The sequence below is a fragment of the Bombina bombina genome, chromosome 7, assembly GCF_027579735.1.
Source record: "Bombina bombina isolate aBomBom1 chromosome 7, aBomBom1.pri, whole genome shotgun sequence".
Lineage (NCBI taxonomy): Eukaryota > Metazoa > Chordata > Amphibia > Anura > Bombinatoridae > Bombina > Bombina bombina.
In genome coordinates this window covers 600,597,010-600,611,656 of record NC_069505.1, presented here as the reverse complement: position 1 = coordinate 600,611,656, position 14,647 = coordinate 600,597,010, and the positions used below count along the sequence as shown (strand labels likewise).

General features: G+C 40.2%; 2 protein-coding genes across 2 annotated transcripts in view; both read right to left on the bottom strand.

Annotated features, from left to right (window-relative positions):
• LOC128667206 (uncharacterized) overlaps positions 1-11,743 on the bottom strand; it is an 11,935-nt gene extending 192 nt beyond the window's left edge. Inside the window, exons 1-2 of the mRNA XM_053722141.1 lie at positions 11,340-11,743; positions 1-1,273 (exon numbers count right to left, since the gene is read on the bottom strand). The exon at positions 1-1,273 is cut by the window's left edge and continues 192 nt beyond it. Coding sequence (XP_053578116.1) covers positions 159-1,052 — 894 coding nt within the window. The 5' untranslated portion in view covers positions 1,053-1,273; positions 11,340-11,743 and the 3' untranslated portion in view covers positions 1-158. The remainder of the gene's footprint in view (positions 1,274-11,339) is intronic.
• A 2,666-nt stretch (positions 11,744-14,409) lies between these two features.
• The window catches only part of LOC128636664 (uncharacterized), a 37,835-nt gene continuing 37,597 nt past the window's right edge, over positions 14,410-14,647 (bottom strand). Inside the window, exon 6 of the mRNA XM_053689655.1 lies at positions 14,410-14,414. Coding sequence (XP_053545630.1) covers positions 14,410-14,414 — 5 coding nt within the window. The remainder of the gene's footprint in view (positions 14,415-14,647) is intronic.

Sequence of the window (14,647 nt, the reverse complement as noted above, 5' to 3'; positions counted from 1 at the left end):
GACAATTTACTTAGTTGTTTAAAATTGCATGCTCTATCCAAATCATAAAACAAAAATGTTGGGTTTGATGTCCCTTTAAATAATATATGGATGAATTACACTGCGTTCAACATCTCTAATCTTTTGGGGGGGGGTTTGGACCTGCTATTCACGGTCCTCTAGCTTTGGTTGGACGGAGCACCAGATTGGTTCGTCTGGCTGTGATGCTGCGATCTAATAGGTGTGTTGTCCGGTAGCGTAGACGTTGTTATGTGGGCAAAAGTGCTTAGATGTTCTGAAACTCTCATTACATTATTATTTAAATTCCTTATTTCATGAACCAGATCATTGAGGATAGTGTTCTTGTGCATCAGGTGACATCCTATGTCTAGCTGGCTGTACTTAAGTTGCCGAATTTCCTCGTGTATCTGTGAGAGCCAAGTATTACTTGATTCATTTGATTGGTTTTCTCTAGGGTGAAACATCTGGTTGTATTTAAGTTGCCTGACTTCCTCGTGTATTTGCGTCAGCCACGTATTGAATGTCTCGTTAAATTGTGCTTGGCTCTCCCGGAGCTGAAACAATTCTTTGTTTCTGGCCCTGTTCAGCTGCTTCATTGCATGTAGACATGATGACATGCTTTCTGTATAACTTTGGTTGAATGGTTTTACGTCTTCAGGTGTAGTATATGATGGTCCAGGTTCGGTTTCAGTAGGTTCACCTTCTCTTGGTGGATCAACGTCGCTGAAAGACCATTCCTCTTGTGGTGTTGAGTCCGATCCAGGGCTACTGAATGATGGTGAAAAGTGCATATGTGGACTCAATTTCACACGTATTATAGGTGGTATGGGACTTTGAGTGGCAGACGATGCCATACTGTACGCTGGTAACGTTCGTACAGGAGTTTGTGGTGGTGGTGGTGGTGGCTCAGCGCTGTATGTAGTTTCTGGCCTATGTGTTATGCCCATCATTCGAAAAGACTGATTACTTCCATGGTTCATAAAGCTATATTGGGAAGGGATAGGTTCCTGGGTCATGGGATGGGGTGTGTTATATTCTTGAGTCTTCACCATCCCATGAAAAACCTTTTGAGGGGAGAATTGTGGACCCTTTGAGGTTGCAGCCCAACAAGATGTTTCTTTTAACTCCTGTGTAGGTTCAGAAACTAGGATAGCAGTTGTCGGTGATGGCAATTCAGGTGTTGCATATACTAAATCTGCTTGTGCACTCGCTTGGCTAAGTGCTGCTTCTGATTGAGGCTGAGCGCTGTCTGATGATTCCTCAACCGCAAGATCTGCAAGAAACAAATAGCTACAGTAAGTTACCACAATAAAAACTCTTTATATAAGCCACTGCCAACTCAGGCACAGTCTCTGGATGTAGTAACATGGAGCATATAGGCATATACTGAATATGCCCCAGTATTGCAAAAACTGTCACTAAAACAGCTATAGCTTTCACTAGAAGTTTGTCTGCTAAAAAAAAATAGAATGTCCCAAAAATAATAATATCAATGTAGACAAACTCATATATATTTTAACAACCACTTTGTTTTTCTAGAGAAGTGAAATGCATTTTTACATCCAGGTATGGCCTGCAGCACCCCCCGGTGTCCCGGTTTTATGGGACTGGTCAAGCTCCACCCATGACTCATCCAGACATGCCCATAACCCTGCTGTTTGTGTATTACCTCGCCTCTCCTATGCACTGCTACGCCCACAAAATGGTGATGAGCAACTGCCCACAACTACTTTCAACTAAGTCATCCCGGAAAGCATCCAGCAAATGTTGAGAGGTATGAGATATCTGGAGGCTCACATCACCCATTATGTGAAGAAAATAGACTCTGCTCTTCTAAGGTGACATCTCATCAATTTCTTGGTTTACTTTTGGCAGACAGTGCGCTGCAGTTTCCGATACAATCCATTCTATTTCTCTGAACATAGAGGCTAATTCTCAAAAGCTCTCCACGCATGCGTGATTATCTAAAAGGATACCATGAGGTCCTTTAAAGATAGAGATGAAAGATAGAAAGCAGAGAGAGAAAGAGCTGAAAGAAAGAGAGAACGGAGAGAGATAGGAAGAAGAATGAGATGAAAGAGAGAGAGAGATGAAAGAGAGATGAAAGAGAGAAAGGATAGAGATGAAAGAGAGAAAGGATAGAGATGAAAGAGAGATGAAAGAGAGAGATGAAAGAGAGAAAGGATAGAGATGAAAGAGAGATGAAAGAAAGAAAGGATAGAGATGAAAGAGAGATGAAAGAAAGAAAGGATAGAGATGAAAGAGAGATGAAAGAAAGAAAGGATAGAGATGAAAGAGAGAGATGAAAGAGAGAAATGATCGAGATGAAAGAGAGAAAGGATAGAAATGAAAGAGAGATGAAAGAGAGAAAGGATAGAGATGAAAGAGAGAAAGGATAGAGATGAAAGAGAGAGATGAGAGAGATGAAAGAGAGAGATGAGAGAGATGAAAGAGAGATTAAAGAGAGAAAGGATAGAGATGAAAGATGAGAGAGATGAAAGAGAGAGATGAAAGAGAGAGATGAAAGAGAGAAAGGATATAGATGAAAGAGAGAGCTTAAAGGGAGAGAAAGAGAGATGAAAGAGATGAAAGAGAGAGATGAAAGAGAGAGATGAAAGAGAGAGATGAAAGAGAGAAAGGATAGAGATGAAAGATAGAAGAGAACAAGAGAGAGGAGAGAAGAAGAGAGGAAGAGAGAGGAGAGAGATGAGAACTAAGAGATAGAGAAACCTTTTTTAAAACCATCATCATCAAAATCTATCATAATCATGTTGTCTATGCTCGCTTGTAGAGATGTCTAGAACAGTGCTTGACAAATATGTTCAAAATCTAGGAGCCAGCCTAAAAATCAAGGAGCCAGGTATTTATCATGTTTTATGTATGCATATTTCATATAATATATATATATATATATATATATATACACACACACACACACACACACACAAATATGTATTTACATCATTTAATTTGCCCTATTTTCCTCCATTTTTTCCTGTGTTTTTCTGCTGCCCTAGAAATGCTGGAATGCATTGGCAGAGATACATGAGCACCTACAGTGATCCAGCAGTCACTGTGTAGAATGTTGCATTCCATAATTTCTAGGGCCGTAACAAAATTGGAGGAAACAGTGCAAATCAAATAATGAAAGTACATTGCAAAATTAAAAATAAAATCACCATTGCGTGTTTAAAAAACAAACTTTGCAATGTACTTTCATTATTTGATTTGCACTGTTTTTCCTCCAATTTTTGCAGCCCCTGCAGTGATGCAGCAATCACTGTGTAGAATGTTGCATGCCATCATTTCTAGGGCAGTGAAAAAAAGCACAGGAAAAATTGCAGGAAAAGAAGGCAAATCAAATTATGAAAATGCAATGTTAAATGTGCAAGAACAGGGCTTATACCAACATCTTACTGCCCATGATATTTGTGTGCAAGAATGTTGTAAGGTCAGGTATTGGAATTAGGGTGGCAGCTCTGATATTTGACATTGTTGTGAACAAATCACAGCTTCTATATAACTCTGAGGTTTGTCCAGCCCTGTTAACGGTGTGTTATTGTAAATGGGAGCAATGTTACATTGGCTGTGCCATTCCTCTTAACCTTTCAAGTGGTCTAAATGAGACATCTGTACTACTGACATGACTTGCTCTATTTGCTGCTTGCACAGTAAGATGGCATCCCCTGCAACAAGCACTCTCTGCTTGATTCACATAAATGTGCGTTTCCTTTCTCTCAAAAATGAAATAAATGCAGAAGATAGTGGTGAAGAAGGGCAGTTGAAAAGTATGGTCAGCTTTACATCCAGATTAATTCTTTATGTATTTATGGGGGTTCTGTTTGTTTACTTGTGTCAGCTGCACTAACCATAATCCTGCTATGGGAGGAACTACAGGTTTATGATGATACCGGGAAGTGAGAACGCTCTTCTAATTGAGATAATAGACATGGTCTTGCACCTGTGACTTGGAGCCAGCATGAGGAGGACTGGGGGAGTGCTTGGGTGGAGAGGATGAGACAGTCAGGGGATAAGTTTACACAATATGAAAACATACTCAGGTTAAATTACTGTGGCTATAACCTGTGAAGTGACAGAGGGACTTACTGGGTGGGTCTCTGCAAAGTCCCTTTAGGGACACAATAACATAATTTATGCTTACCTGATAAATTTATTTCTCTTGTAGTGTATTCAGTCCACGGGTCATCCATTACTTATGGGATATATTCCCTTCCCAACAGGAAGTTGCAAGAGGATCACCCAAGCAGAGCTGCTATATAGCTCCTCCCCTCACATGTCATATCCAGTCATTCGACCGAAACAAGACGAGAAAGGAGAAACCATAGGGTGCAGTGGTGACTGGAGTATTAATTAAAATTTAGATCTGCCTTAAAAAGGACAGGGCGGGCCGTGGACTGAATACACTACAAGAGAAATAAATTTATCAGGTAAGCATAAATTATGTTTTCTCTTGTTAAGTGTATTCAGTCCACGGGTCATCCATTACTTATGGGATACCAATACCAAAGCTAAGTACACGGATGATGGGAGGGACAAGGCAGGAACTTAAACGGAAGGAACCACTGCCTGTAGAACCTTTCTCCCAAAAACAGCCTCCGAAGAAGCAAAAGTGTCAAATTTGTAAAATTTTGAAAAAGTGTGAAGCGAAGACCAAGTCGCAGCCTTGCAAATCTGTTCAACAGAGGCCTCATTCTTAAAGGCCCAGGTGGAAGCCACAGCTCTAGTGGAATGAGATGTAATTCTTTCAGGGGGCTGCTGTCCAGCAGTCTCATAGGCTAAGCGTATTATGCTACGAAGCCAAAAGGAGAGAGAGGTTGCTGAAGCTTTTTGACCTCTCCTCTGCCCAGAGTAAATGACAAACAGTGAAGAAGTTTGACGAAAATCCTTAGTTGCCTGTAAATAGAATTTCAGGGCACGGACTACGTCCAGATTGTGCAAAAGTCGTTCCTTCTTTGAAGAAGGATTAGGACATAATGATGGAACAACAATCTCCTGATTGATATTCCTGTTAGAGACTACCTTAGGTAAAAACCCAGGTTTAGTACGCAGAACTACCTTGTCTGAATGGAAAATCAGATAAGGAGAATCACAATGTAAGGCGGATAACTCCGAGACTCTTCGAGCCGAAGAAATAGCCATCAAAAACAGAACTTTCCAAGATAAAAGTTTAATATCAACGGAATGAAGGGGTTCAAACGGAACTCCTTGAAGAACTTTAAGAACCAAGTTTAAGCTCCACGGAGGAGCAACAGTTTTAAACACAGGCTTAATCCTAGCTAAGGCTTGACAAAAGGCCTGGACGTCTGGAACTTCTGCCAGACGCTTGTGCAAAAGAATAGACAGAGCAGAAATCTGTCCCTTTAAAGAACTAGCTGATAAGCCTTTTTCCAAACCCTCTTGGAGAAAGGACAATATCCTTGGAATCCTAACCTTACTCCATGAGTAACTCTTGGATTCGCACCAATAAAGGTATTTACGCCATATCTTATGGTAGATTTTTCTGGTAACAGGCTTTCGTGCCTGTATCAAGGTATCAATAACTGACCCGGAGAAGCCACGCTTTGATAGGATCAAGCGTTCAATCTCCACGCAGTCAGTCTCAGAGAAATTAGATTTGGATGATTGAAAGGACCTTGTATTAGAAGGTCTTGCCTCAAAGGTAGAGTCCATGGTGGACAGGACGACATGTCCACTAGGTCTGCATACCAGGTCCTGCGTGGCCACGCAGGCGCTATCAGAATCACCGATGCTCTCTCCTGTTTGATCTTGGCAATCAGTCGAGGGAGCAGAGGAAACGGTGGAAACACATAAGCCATGTTGAAGAACCAAGGAGCTGCTAGAGAATCTATCAGCGTCGCTCCCGGGTCCCTGGACCTGGATCCGTAACGAGGAAGTTTGGCGTTCTGGCGAGACGCCATGAGATCCAGTTCTGGTTTGCCCCAACGATGGACCAGTTGAGCAAATACCTCCGGATGGAGTTCCCACTCCCCCGGATGAAAAGTCTGACGACTTAGAAAGTCCGCCTCCCAGTTCTCCACGCCTGGGATGTGGATCGCTGACAAGTGGCAAGAGTGAGACTCTGCCCAGCGAATTATCTTTGAGACTTCTAACATCGCTAGGGAGCTCCTGGTTCCCCCTTGATGGTTGATATAAGCCACAGTCGTGATGCTGTCCGACTGAAATCTGATGAACCTCAGTGTTGCTAACTGAGGCCAAGCTAGAAGAGCATTGAATATTGCCCTTAGCTCCAGAATATTTATTGGGAGGAGTTTCTCCTCCTGAGTCCAAGATCCCTGAGCCTTCAGGGAATTCCAGACTGCGCCCCAGCCTAGGAGGCTGGCATCTGTTGTTACAACCGTCCAATCTGGTCTGCGAAAGGTCATGCCCCTGGACAGATGGACCCGAGATAGCCACCAGAGAAGAGAATCTCTGGTCTCTTGATCCAGATTTAGTAGGGGGGACAAATCTGAGTAATCCCCATTCCACTGACCTAGCATGCACAATTGCAGCGGTCTGAGATGCAGGCGCGCAAATGGCACTATGTCCATTGCCGCTACCATTAAGCCGATTACTTCCATGCACTGAGCCACTGACGGGCGTGGAATGGAATGAAGGACCCGGCAAGCATTTAAGAGTTTTGATAGCCTGGCCTCTGTCAGGTAGATTTTCATTTCTACAGAATCTATCAGATTTCCTAGGAAGGAGACTCTTGTGAGTGGTGATAGAGAACTCTTTTCCACATTCACCTTCCACCCATGCGACCTTAGAAATGCCAGAACTATCTCTGTATGAGATTTGGCAATTTGCAAGCTTGACGCCTGTATCAGGATGTCGTCTAGATATGGAGCCACCGCTATGCCTCGCGGTCTTAGAACCGCCAGAAGAGAGCCCAGCACCTTTGTAAAGATTCTCGGGGCCGTAGCCAACCCGAAGGGGAGAGCTACAAACTGGTAATGCCTGTCTAGAAAGGCAAATCTTAGGAACCGATGATGATCTTTGTGAATCGGTATGTGAAGGTAGGCATCCTTTAAATCCACTGTGGTCATGTACTGCCCCTCTTGGATCATGGGTAGGATAGTCCGAATAGTTTCCATTTTGAATGATGGAACTCTTAGGAATTTGTTTAAGATCTTTAGGTCCAAAATTGGTCTGAAGGTACCCTCTTTTCTTGGGAACCACGAACAGATTTGAATAAAACCCCTGTCCTTGTTCCGTCCGCGGAACTGGGAGGATCACCCCCATTACTAGGAGGTCTTGTACGCAACGTAGGAATGCCTCTTTCTTTATCTGGTTTTCTGATAACCTTGAAAGATGAAATCTCCCTTGAGGAGGAGAAGCCTTGAAGTCCAGAAGATATCCCTGAGATATGATCTCCAACGCCCAGGGATCCTGGACATCTCTTGCCCACGCCTGGGCGAAGAGAGAAAGTCTGCCCCCCACTAGATCCGTTTCCGGATAGGGGGCCATCCCTTCATGCTGTCTTAGGGGCAGTAGCAGGTTTTCTGGCCTGCTTGCCCTTGTTCCAGGACTGGTTAGTTTTCCAGGCCTGTCTGTAACGAGCAACGGTTCCTTCCTGTTTTGGGGCGGAGGAAGTTGACGTTGCTCCTGCCTTGAAATTTCGAAAGGCACGAAAATGTACAATGGCATCAGAAACAAATGCATTAGCTAGCTTAAGTGCTTTAAGCTTGTCCATAATTTTATCCAATGGAGCTGAGTGAATGGTCTCTTCTAGAGACTCAAACCAGAATGCCGCAGCAGCAGTGACAGGCGCAATGCATGCAAGGGACTGTAAGATAAAACCTTGTTGAACAAACATTTTCTTAAGGTAACCTTCCAATTTTTTATCCATTGGATCCGAAAAAGCACAACTATCCTCCACCGGGATAGTGGTACGCTTAGCTAAAGTAGAAACTGCTCCCTCCACCTTAGGGACCGTCTGCCATAAGTCCCGTGTAGTGGCGTCTATTGGAAACATTTTTCTAAATATAGGAGGTGGGGAAAAGGGCACACCAGGTCTATCCCACTCCTTGCTAATAATTTCTGTAAGCCTTTTAGGTATAGGAAAAACATCAGTACACACCGGTACTGCATAGTATCTATCCAGCCTACATAATTTCTCTGGAATTGCAACTGTGTTACAGTCATTCAGAGCCTCTTAAACCTCCCCTAGCAATACACGGAGGTTCTCAAGCTTAAATTTAAAATTAGAGATCTCTGAATCCGGTTTCCCTGGATCAAATCCGTCACCTACAGAATGAAGCTCTCCGTCCTCATGTTCTGCAAACTGTGACGCAGTATCGGACATGGCTCTTGTAGCACCAGCGCGCTCTATTCTTACCCCAGAGCAATCGCGCTTGCCTCTTAATTCTGGCAATTTAGATAATACTTCTGTCAGGGTATTATTCATAATAGTAGCCATGTCTTGTAAAGTTATTTGTATTGACGTCCCTGATGCACTTGGCGCCACAATATCACGCGCCTCCTGAGCGGGAGGCGAAGGTACTGACACGTGAGGAGAGTTAGTCGGCATAACTTCCCCCTCGTTGTCTGGTGATAATTCCTTTATAGATAAAGACTGACCTTTATTATTTAAAGTGAAATCAATACATTTAGTACACATATTTCTATGGGGCTCCACACTGGCCTTTAAACATAGTGAACAAACAGATTCATCTGTGTCAGACATGTTTAAACAGACTAGCAATAAAACTAGCAGACTTGGAAAACACTGTAAATAATTTTACAAGCAATAAAGAAAAACGCTACTGTGCCTTTAAGAAGCACAAAAAACTGTCACAGTTGAAATAACAATGAACCAAATCAGATATAGCAATCAAATTTTCACAGTAAATGTATTAAGTTAGCAGAGCATTGCACCCACTTGCAAATGGATGATTAACCCCTTAATACCCAAAACGGATTTTTATAAGCAGTAAAGAAAAAAACGTTTTTTTTAATACAGTCAAAACCACTGTCACAGGTCTGCTGTGACTGATTACCTCCCTCAAAATGACTTTTGAAGTCCCTTAAGCTCTCTGGAGACGACCTGGGTCATGCAGGAAGAAGCAGGAAGACTGAGCCTGAATTTTTACTGCGTCAAAAAAGCGCTAAAATAGGCCCCTCCTACTCAAAATTACAACATTGGGAGTTTCAGTTAACTGTTTCTATGCAGAAATACCGGTCAGCCATGTGGAAAAAATTTATGCCCCAATAAGTTTTATCACCAATGTACCTCACAAAACGAATAAACATGCCAGCAAAATCGTTTTAAACATCCTTTTTTTAAGGAGTATGTATCTCTATTGATAAGCCTGATACCAGTCTTCCTACTGCATTTAAGGCTTATAACATCACTTCAGTATTAATAGCATTTTCTCAGTCAAATTCCATTCCTTAGAAAATTACTTTACTGTATATATTTAAATCAGCCTGCTAACAGTCGCTCTCACTGTATTAAAGGCTTTACTTACATTACATCGGTATCAGCAGTATTTTCTTAGTCAATTCCATTCCTTAGAAAAATAATTTACTGCACATACCTTGTTTGCAGGATTCCCCGCACGCTATTCCCTTTCTGAAAGTTACCCCACTCCTCAGAATGTGCGAGAACAGCCAGTGGATCTTAGTTACTTCTGCTAAGATCATAGAAAACGCAGGCAGATTCTTCTTCTAAATACTGCCTGAGAACAAACAGCACACTCCGGTGCCATTTAAAATAACAAACTTTTGATTGAAGAAATAAACTAAGTATAAAAACACCACAGACCTCTCACAACCTCCTATCTAGTTGAGTTGCAAGAGAATGACTGGGTATGACATGTGAGGGGAGGAGCTATATAGCAGCTCTGCTTGGGTGATCCTCTTGCAACTTCCTGTTGGGAAGGGAATATATCCCATAAGTAATGGATGACCCGTGGACTGAATACACTTAACAAGAGAAAATATTTTTAGCTTCATTTCACAACTCTCTATGGATTAATCTTAATTATTAATGCTGATTTGGATCCTTTTTGTTACTGCTATTTCCTGGAGAACACACAGTGTGTGTAGATGCTGCTATCTGAATCATTTTAGGACAGCTTAGATATTCTGTTTGTATTTAGTGCAACTCATCAACTTTACATAGACAGCTCTGCAAAGATTACTCCAATAACAGAACTCTACATAGTCTAGCCAGACAGAATTCCTCTGCAGATAAAGTCCATCAGAATGTCTTCTAGATAAAGGGTCACAGAGCAACCTAGTGAAGGGATCCTTACATAGAATCAGATTTTGACGGTAAATAAGCACCATAAGCGCAACAAGTATAACCATAGTTAAGTTATAAGATTAATCAATCCATAGGTTAGCCTTATGCTTATCCAAACTATTCTTGAAGTCCCCCATATTGTCTGTCTTTACAACCAATGGAAGTTTATTCCATGAACCAACCACCCTTTCTGTGAAGAAGCTTCTGCAATTTACTCCTGAACCCTTCAGCCTGAGATCATGACCCCCTGTTCTGATGTGGATCTTTTTATGAGCATGGCCCTTATTTTCTGTAATCTATACACATTAAGGTCAAGTCATTTTTAAGATTTATTATTAAGATCATTAAGATTCCATTTAAGTGGCCCTATTTTATACTTATTCCAGATTATTTATATCTTTTTTTGGAAATATGGACTCCAAAACTCTATACTCAAGATGAGGCCTACCCAGTGATCTGTAAATCTGAACCTTAACTATGTCCGTTTCAAATAGCTCTAGCCATACAACCAAGCTTTTCATGGCTTTACTTGCTGCAATACTACATTCCTTAACAAATTTCAAACCATCCAGAAAAATAATTCTTAAGTCCTGTCCCTCTTTTGTAAGTCAATAAGTCTATACTTAAACCAGCATTCTTAACACTTCACAATGTTTGAGTCTAGACCAAGGCAGCACAGTCAATGAATTAGTTTGTTGAGTGGGACGGTGTCAAATGCTTTGCCGAAATCTTGATATGCAACATCTAATGCCCCCCCCGGTCTATTACTTTAGTTATATAGTCAAGGAAGTCAATTAGATCGGTCTGACATGATCTCCCTGAAGTAAGCCCATGCAAGTTTTGTCTGTCTTTATGTAAGTCATGACTCATAAATTTTCTTTTAAGAGTTTACATTAATTTCCCTACTATTACAGTTGAACTTACTGGCCCGTAGTTACCAGTCTTTCCTATTGGTTTTTTTTGGAGCAATTCTCCAATTATCTCCTGTAGTGATTTAATAAATAGACCAGCTAATGGGGCAGCTAGTTCCTTTAAAACTCTTGGATTAATAGGATCTGGACCCACATACCTTTTTACTTTTATTTTAATCAATGCCGAATAAAACTTCATCTCATCTCAACCTCTGTAAAAACCAAAAAGATTAGTGAAAGTCCATTTCCAAAGGCACCGCTTAAGAGACAGTAAACACCTTGTAGTTACAAGGCATTTCTGTTGTGTTGCTATAGAGTAATATATCAGCCAAGTCTACACATTTTAAAACAAATCTTTTGGTTACTGCAACTGTTTTTCAATAGCCAAACTCCACCCACTATTTGCCTTTTTTGTAGGAGCCAATCCAGGCTTTAGTCTGCAGACAACAAGGCTAATCACTGTCATAAACTTAGTATAAAGTGCATTGTTTTGTACTTATCTGTTAAAGCCAGTTAGGGACAGATATGTAGTAGATTCAGCCTTGAGAAATCAGCTGGTGCATTTCCAGATATGAGAACTGAAAAATCCATAATTTTCAGAACTAAGTTATATGAAAAAGGGGCAAAATAAATAATGTCATAAGGCAAATTTGTTTTATAAAATATAACTAAACCTTTTGTATTAAAAAAAATAACAAGGTACTTACTGTCCCCTTTAATGGATTTGATCTATCTTCACAATCTTTTGTCAGGACAAAACAGAAGTAATCTTTGAGACAATTTGCTTATCTCCTTACACCACTCTACAGTCAACTGTTTTGAGTCTTACTACCCCTCCCTTTTTACTGATATATCTAAAGAAGTTTCCCTCAGAATTTTTTACTTCTGAATGACTTCTAACCTTCATAATCATCTATTTAGCCTATTTGTGTTGTAGTCTCCATATTTAATTCATGTAATTAGTTTTATATCATCATCTGACTAAGTTTGTATTTTTTTATAAGCTATCTTTTCTTGTCTTGACAACATGTGCTACTTCTCTGGAAACCCATACTGGTTTCCTTTTACTTTAACAGACACGCCTTCTACAGTTAGCAGTTGTATCTAAAACAACAACATTCAAATATTCCCAGTGTTCTTGTGCTCATATAATAAAAGTTTACCATTTTAAATAGCTGTTTAGGTATTTTCCTATGTACAAAAAAAAAAAAAAAAACATCAGTCTTGCTAAAACTTTTGTTTTAGAGTAGTTGCACATGAATACTTAACCATACCAATTGGTTATCACTAGACCCTACATTTTTACCCAGACATATATATATATATATATATATATATATATGCTAGTAAATGTTATACATATATATATTTGACTCTATCTGATCTAGCAATAGGTACCTCCTAGTCTTTATATGACAAAGTTCCCCACAGTTACAATCTTACCCTTTATGGCCATTTTAGTTTTTATTCTATCAATAGTAATCATGTTATAAAGGCATATATACAACCCCTACACCAAATTGCTTTCCACGTTATCATTAGTTCCTACAAGTAAACTCTATATTTTTTCCTACTCTGTAATAATATTAAACTAATACCCATCCTCAAAAAACAACTCTTGATCCAGCCTTTCCCTCCAACTACCGAGCTATTTACCTACTCACTCATGCCTTTAAACTTCTGAAAAGGCTAGTATATAAACGTCTATCACATTTCCTTACATCAGAATCCCTCCTTGATCCTTTGTCAACAACACTCCACAGAGACTAGAGTAATTAAAATTATTTACCACAAAATTTAAAGGCCATTTCTCTCTTGTTATCCTTCTCAATCTGTTTACAGCCTTTGATACTGTTGACCACCACATCACTTGCTCAAACTCTCCAACGTTTTGGTGACACAGCCCTTTTATGATTCTCCTCCTATTCCTTTAACTGTAACTTTAGTGTATCCTTCTCTGGCACATCTTTTGTCCCTTTACCCACTATCTGTCCGGGTGCCACAGCTAGTTCATGGCTTTGTTCGTTATCCCCTTGTCTTTTTAGTCTACACATCATCCTAAGGTTCCTAATTAACGTCCAATGGGTTTCCATATCATTTGTATGCTGCCTACCTCTGCACCAGATCTATGCCTCTCCATGTAAACACGTCACTAAACGTCTAATATTTTAGTCTGTATGTCCTCTAACTACCTAAAGTTAAATATCTACCTAAAACTGAGCTCTTTCATTTCCCCCCTTCTTCCAAGATCCCTATCCTCCAAATCTCAAGGACTGCAGGTAATGGCATCATTCCAACCCCTAATGCACCGTAGTCTTGACTTGCAACTTTCTTCTCACCTCACATCCAATCCTTTGCCAATTCCTGCCACTTCCACCTTAAAAAAACATCTCAAAAACTTGCTCCTTACACACAATACAACTAAGATTTTAATCCACACCGTCATCATATCCCGCCTTGACTATTGCATCTCCATCCTCTCTGGTCTCCTAAAGTGCAGTTTATACAGTCTATAATATATACCTTTGCCAGGTGGATGTTAACTTAGATTAGCTCCTCATCTCTTGCACTGGCTTTCTCTAGCCTCCAGAATAAAATTCAAAATACTGAACCTAACTTTCAAGATCCTTAATAACAGTACAACCTCCTATATTTCTGCCCTTGTCTGTAGCCATTCCCCTCCCCTCTGCCCAAGACCTATGTATCGCCTTTTCTCGTTACCTCCTGGAAGTCCTGTCTATAGGACTTCTCCAGATTAGTCCCAATCTTGTGGAACTCTGCTCAACTTTACAAGACTCACCATAAGCTTTCCATGTTTCAAGAACTCCGTAAAAAACTCTGTATGTGTCCCTGAACAGTTATCTACACTAATCTTTTATTACCCCAGATTCTCTCCTTCCATCATCTGTTCCTGTGGCACCCCCTTAGTTTAAAAGTTCATTAACCAAGCTGTCCTGTAATTCACCTTCATGCAAGTTGATCTACACCAGTTAACAACTCACAATCAGAAACTTCTACATATTTATCTATTATTATTTCTTATCTATGTTACCATTGTATACACTTGTGCAGCACTGAATAATTAGTTTCAGATAAATCACTCAGAACAAATAATTTGAAAAAAATTGTTTTTCAGAATATTCATGTGCTGCAGTATTTGGTGTTTGGTTCATTAAAAACAAACCGAACACTGAACGCTGCAGGTGGCACAGTGTCATTTGTACGATACTAACCTATAAGGCAAAAAATGTGTGATATTTAAATAAAACAAAACACATTTTGTTTAGAAGAAAGCTTTCCAAAAAAAAGATATCAAGAGAACTAACCAAAATTGATCATTATATGTAAATTGAAAAGTTGTTTTAAATGGTTTTCTCTAGCTGAGCCATGAAAGAAAATGTTTAGAATTTCATGTCCCTTAAATAATTTTTTTTTAACCTTTGTTCTTAAAGGGACAGTAAACCTA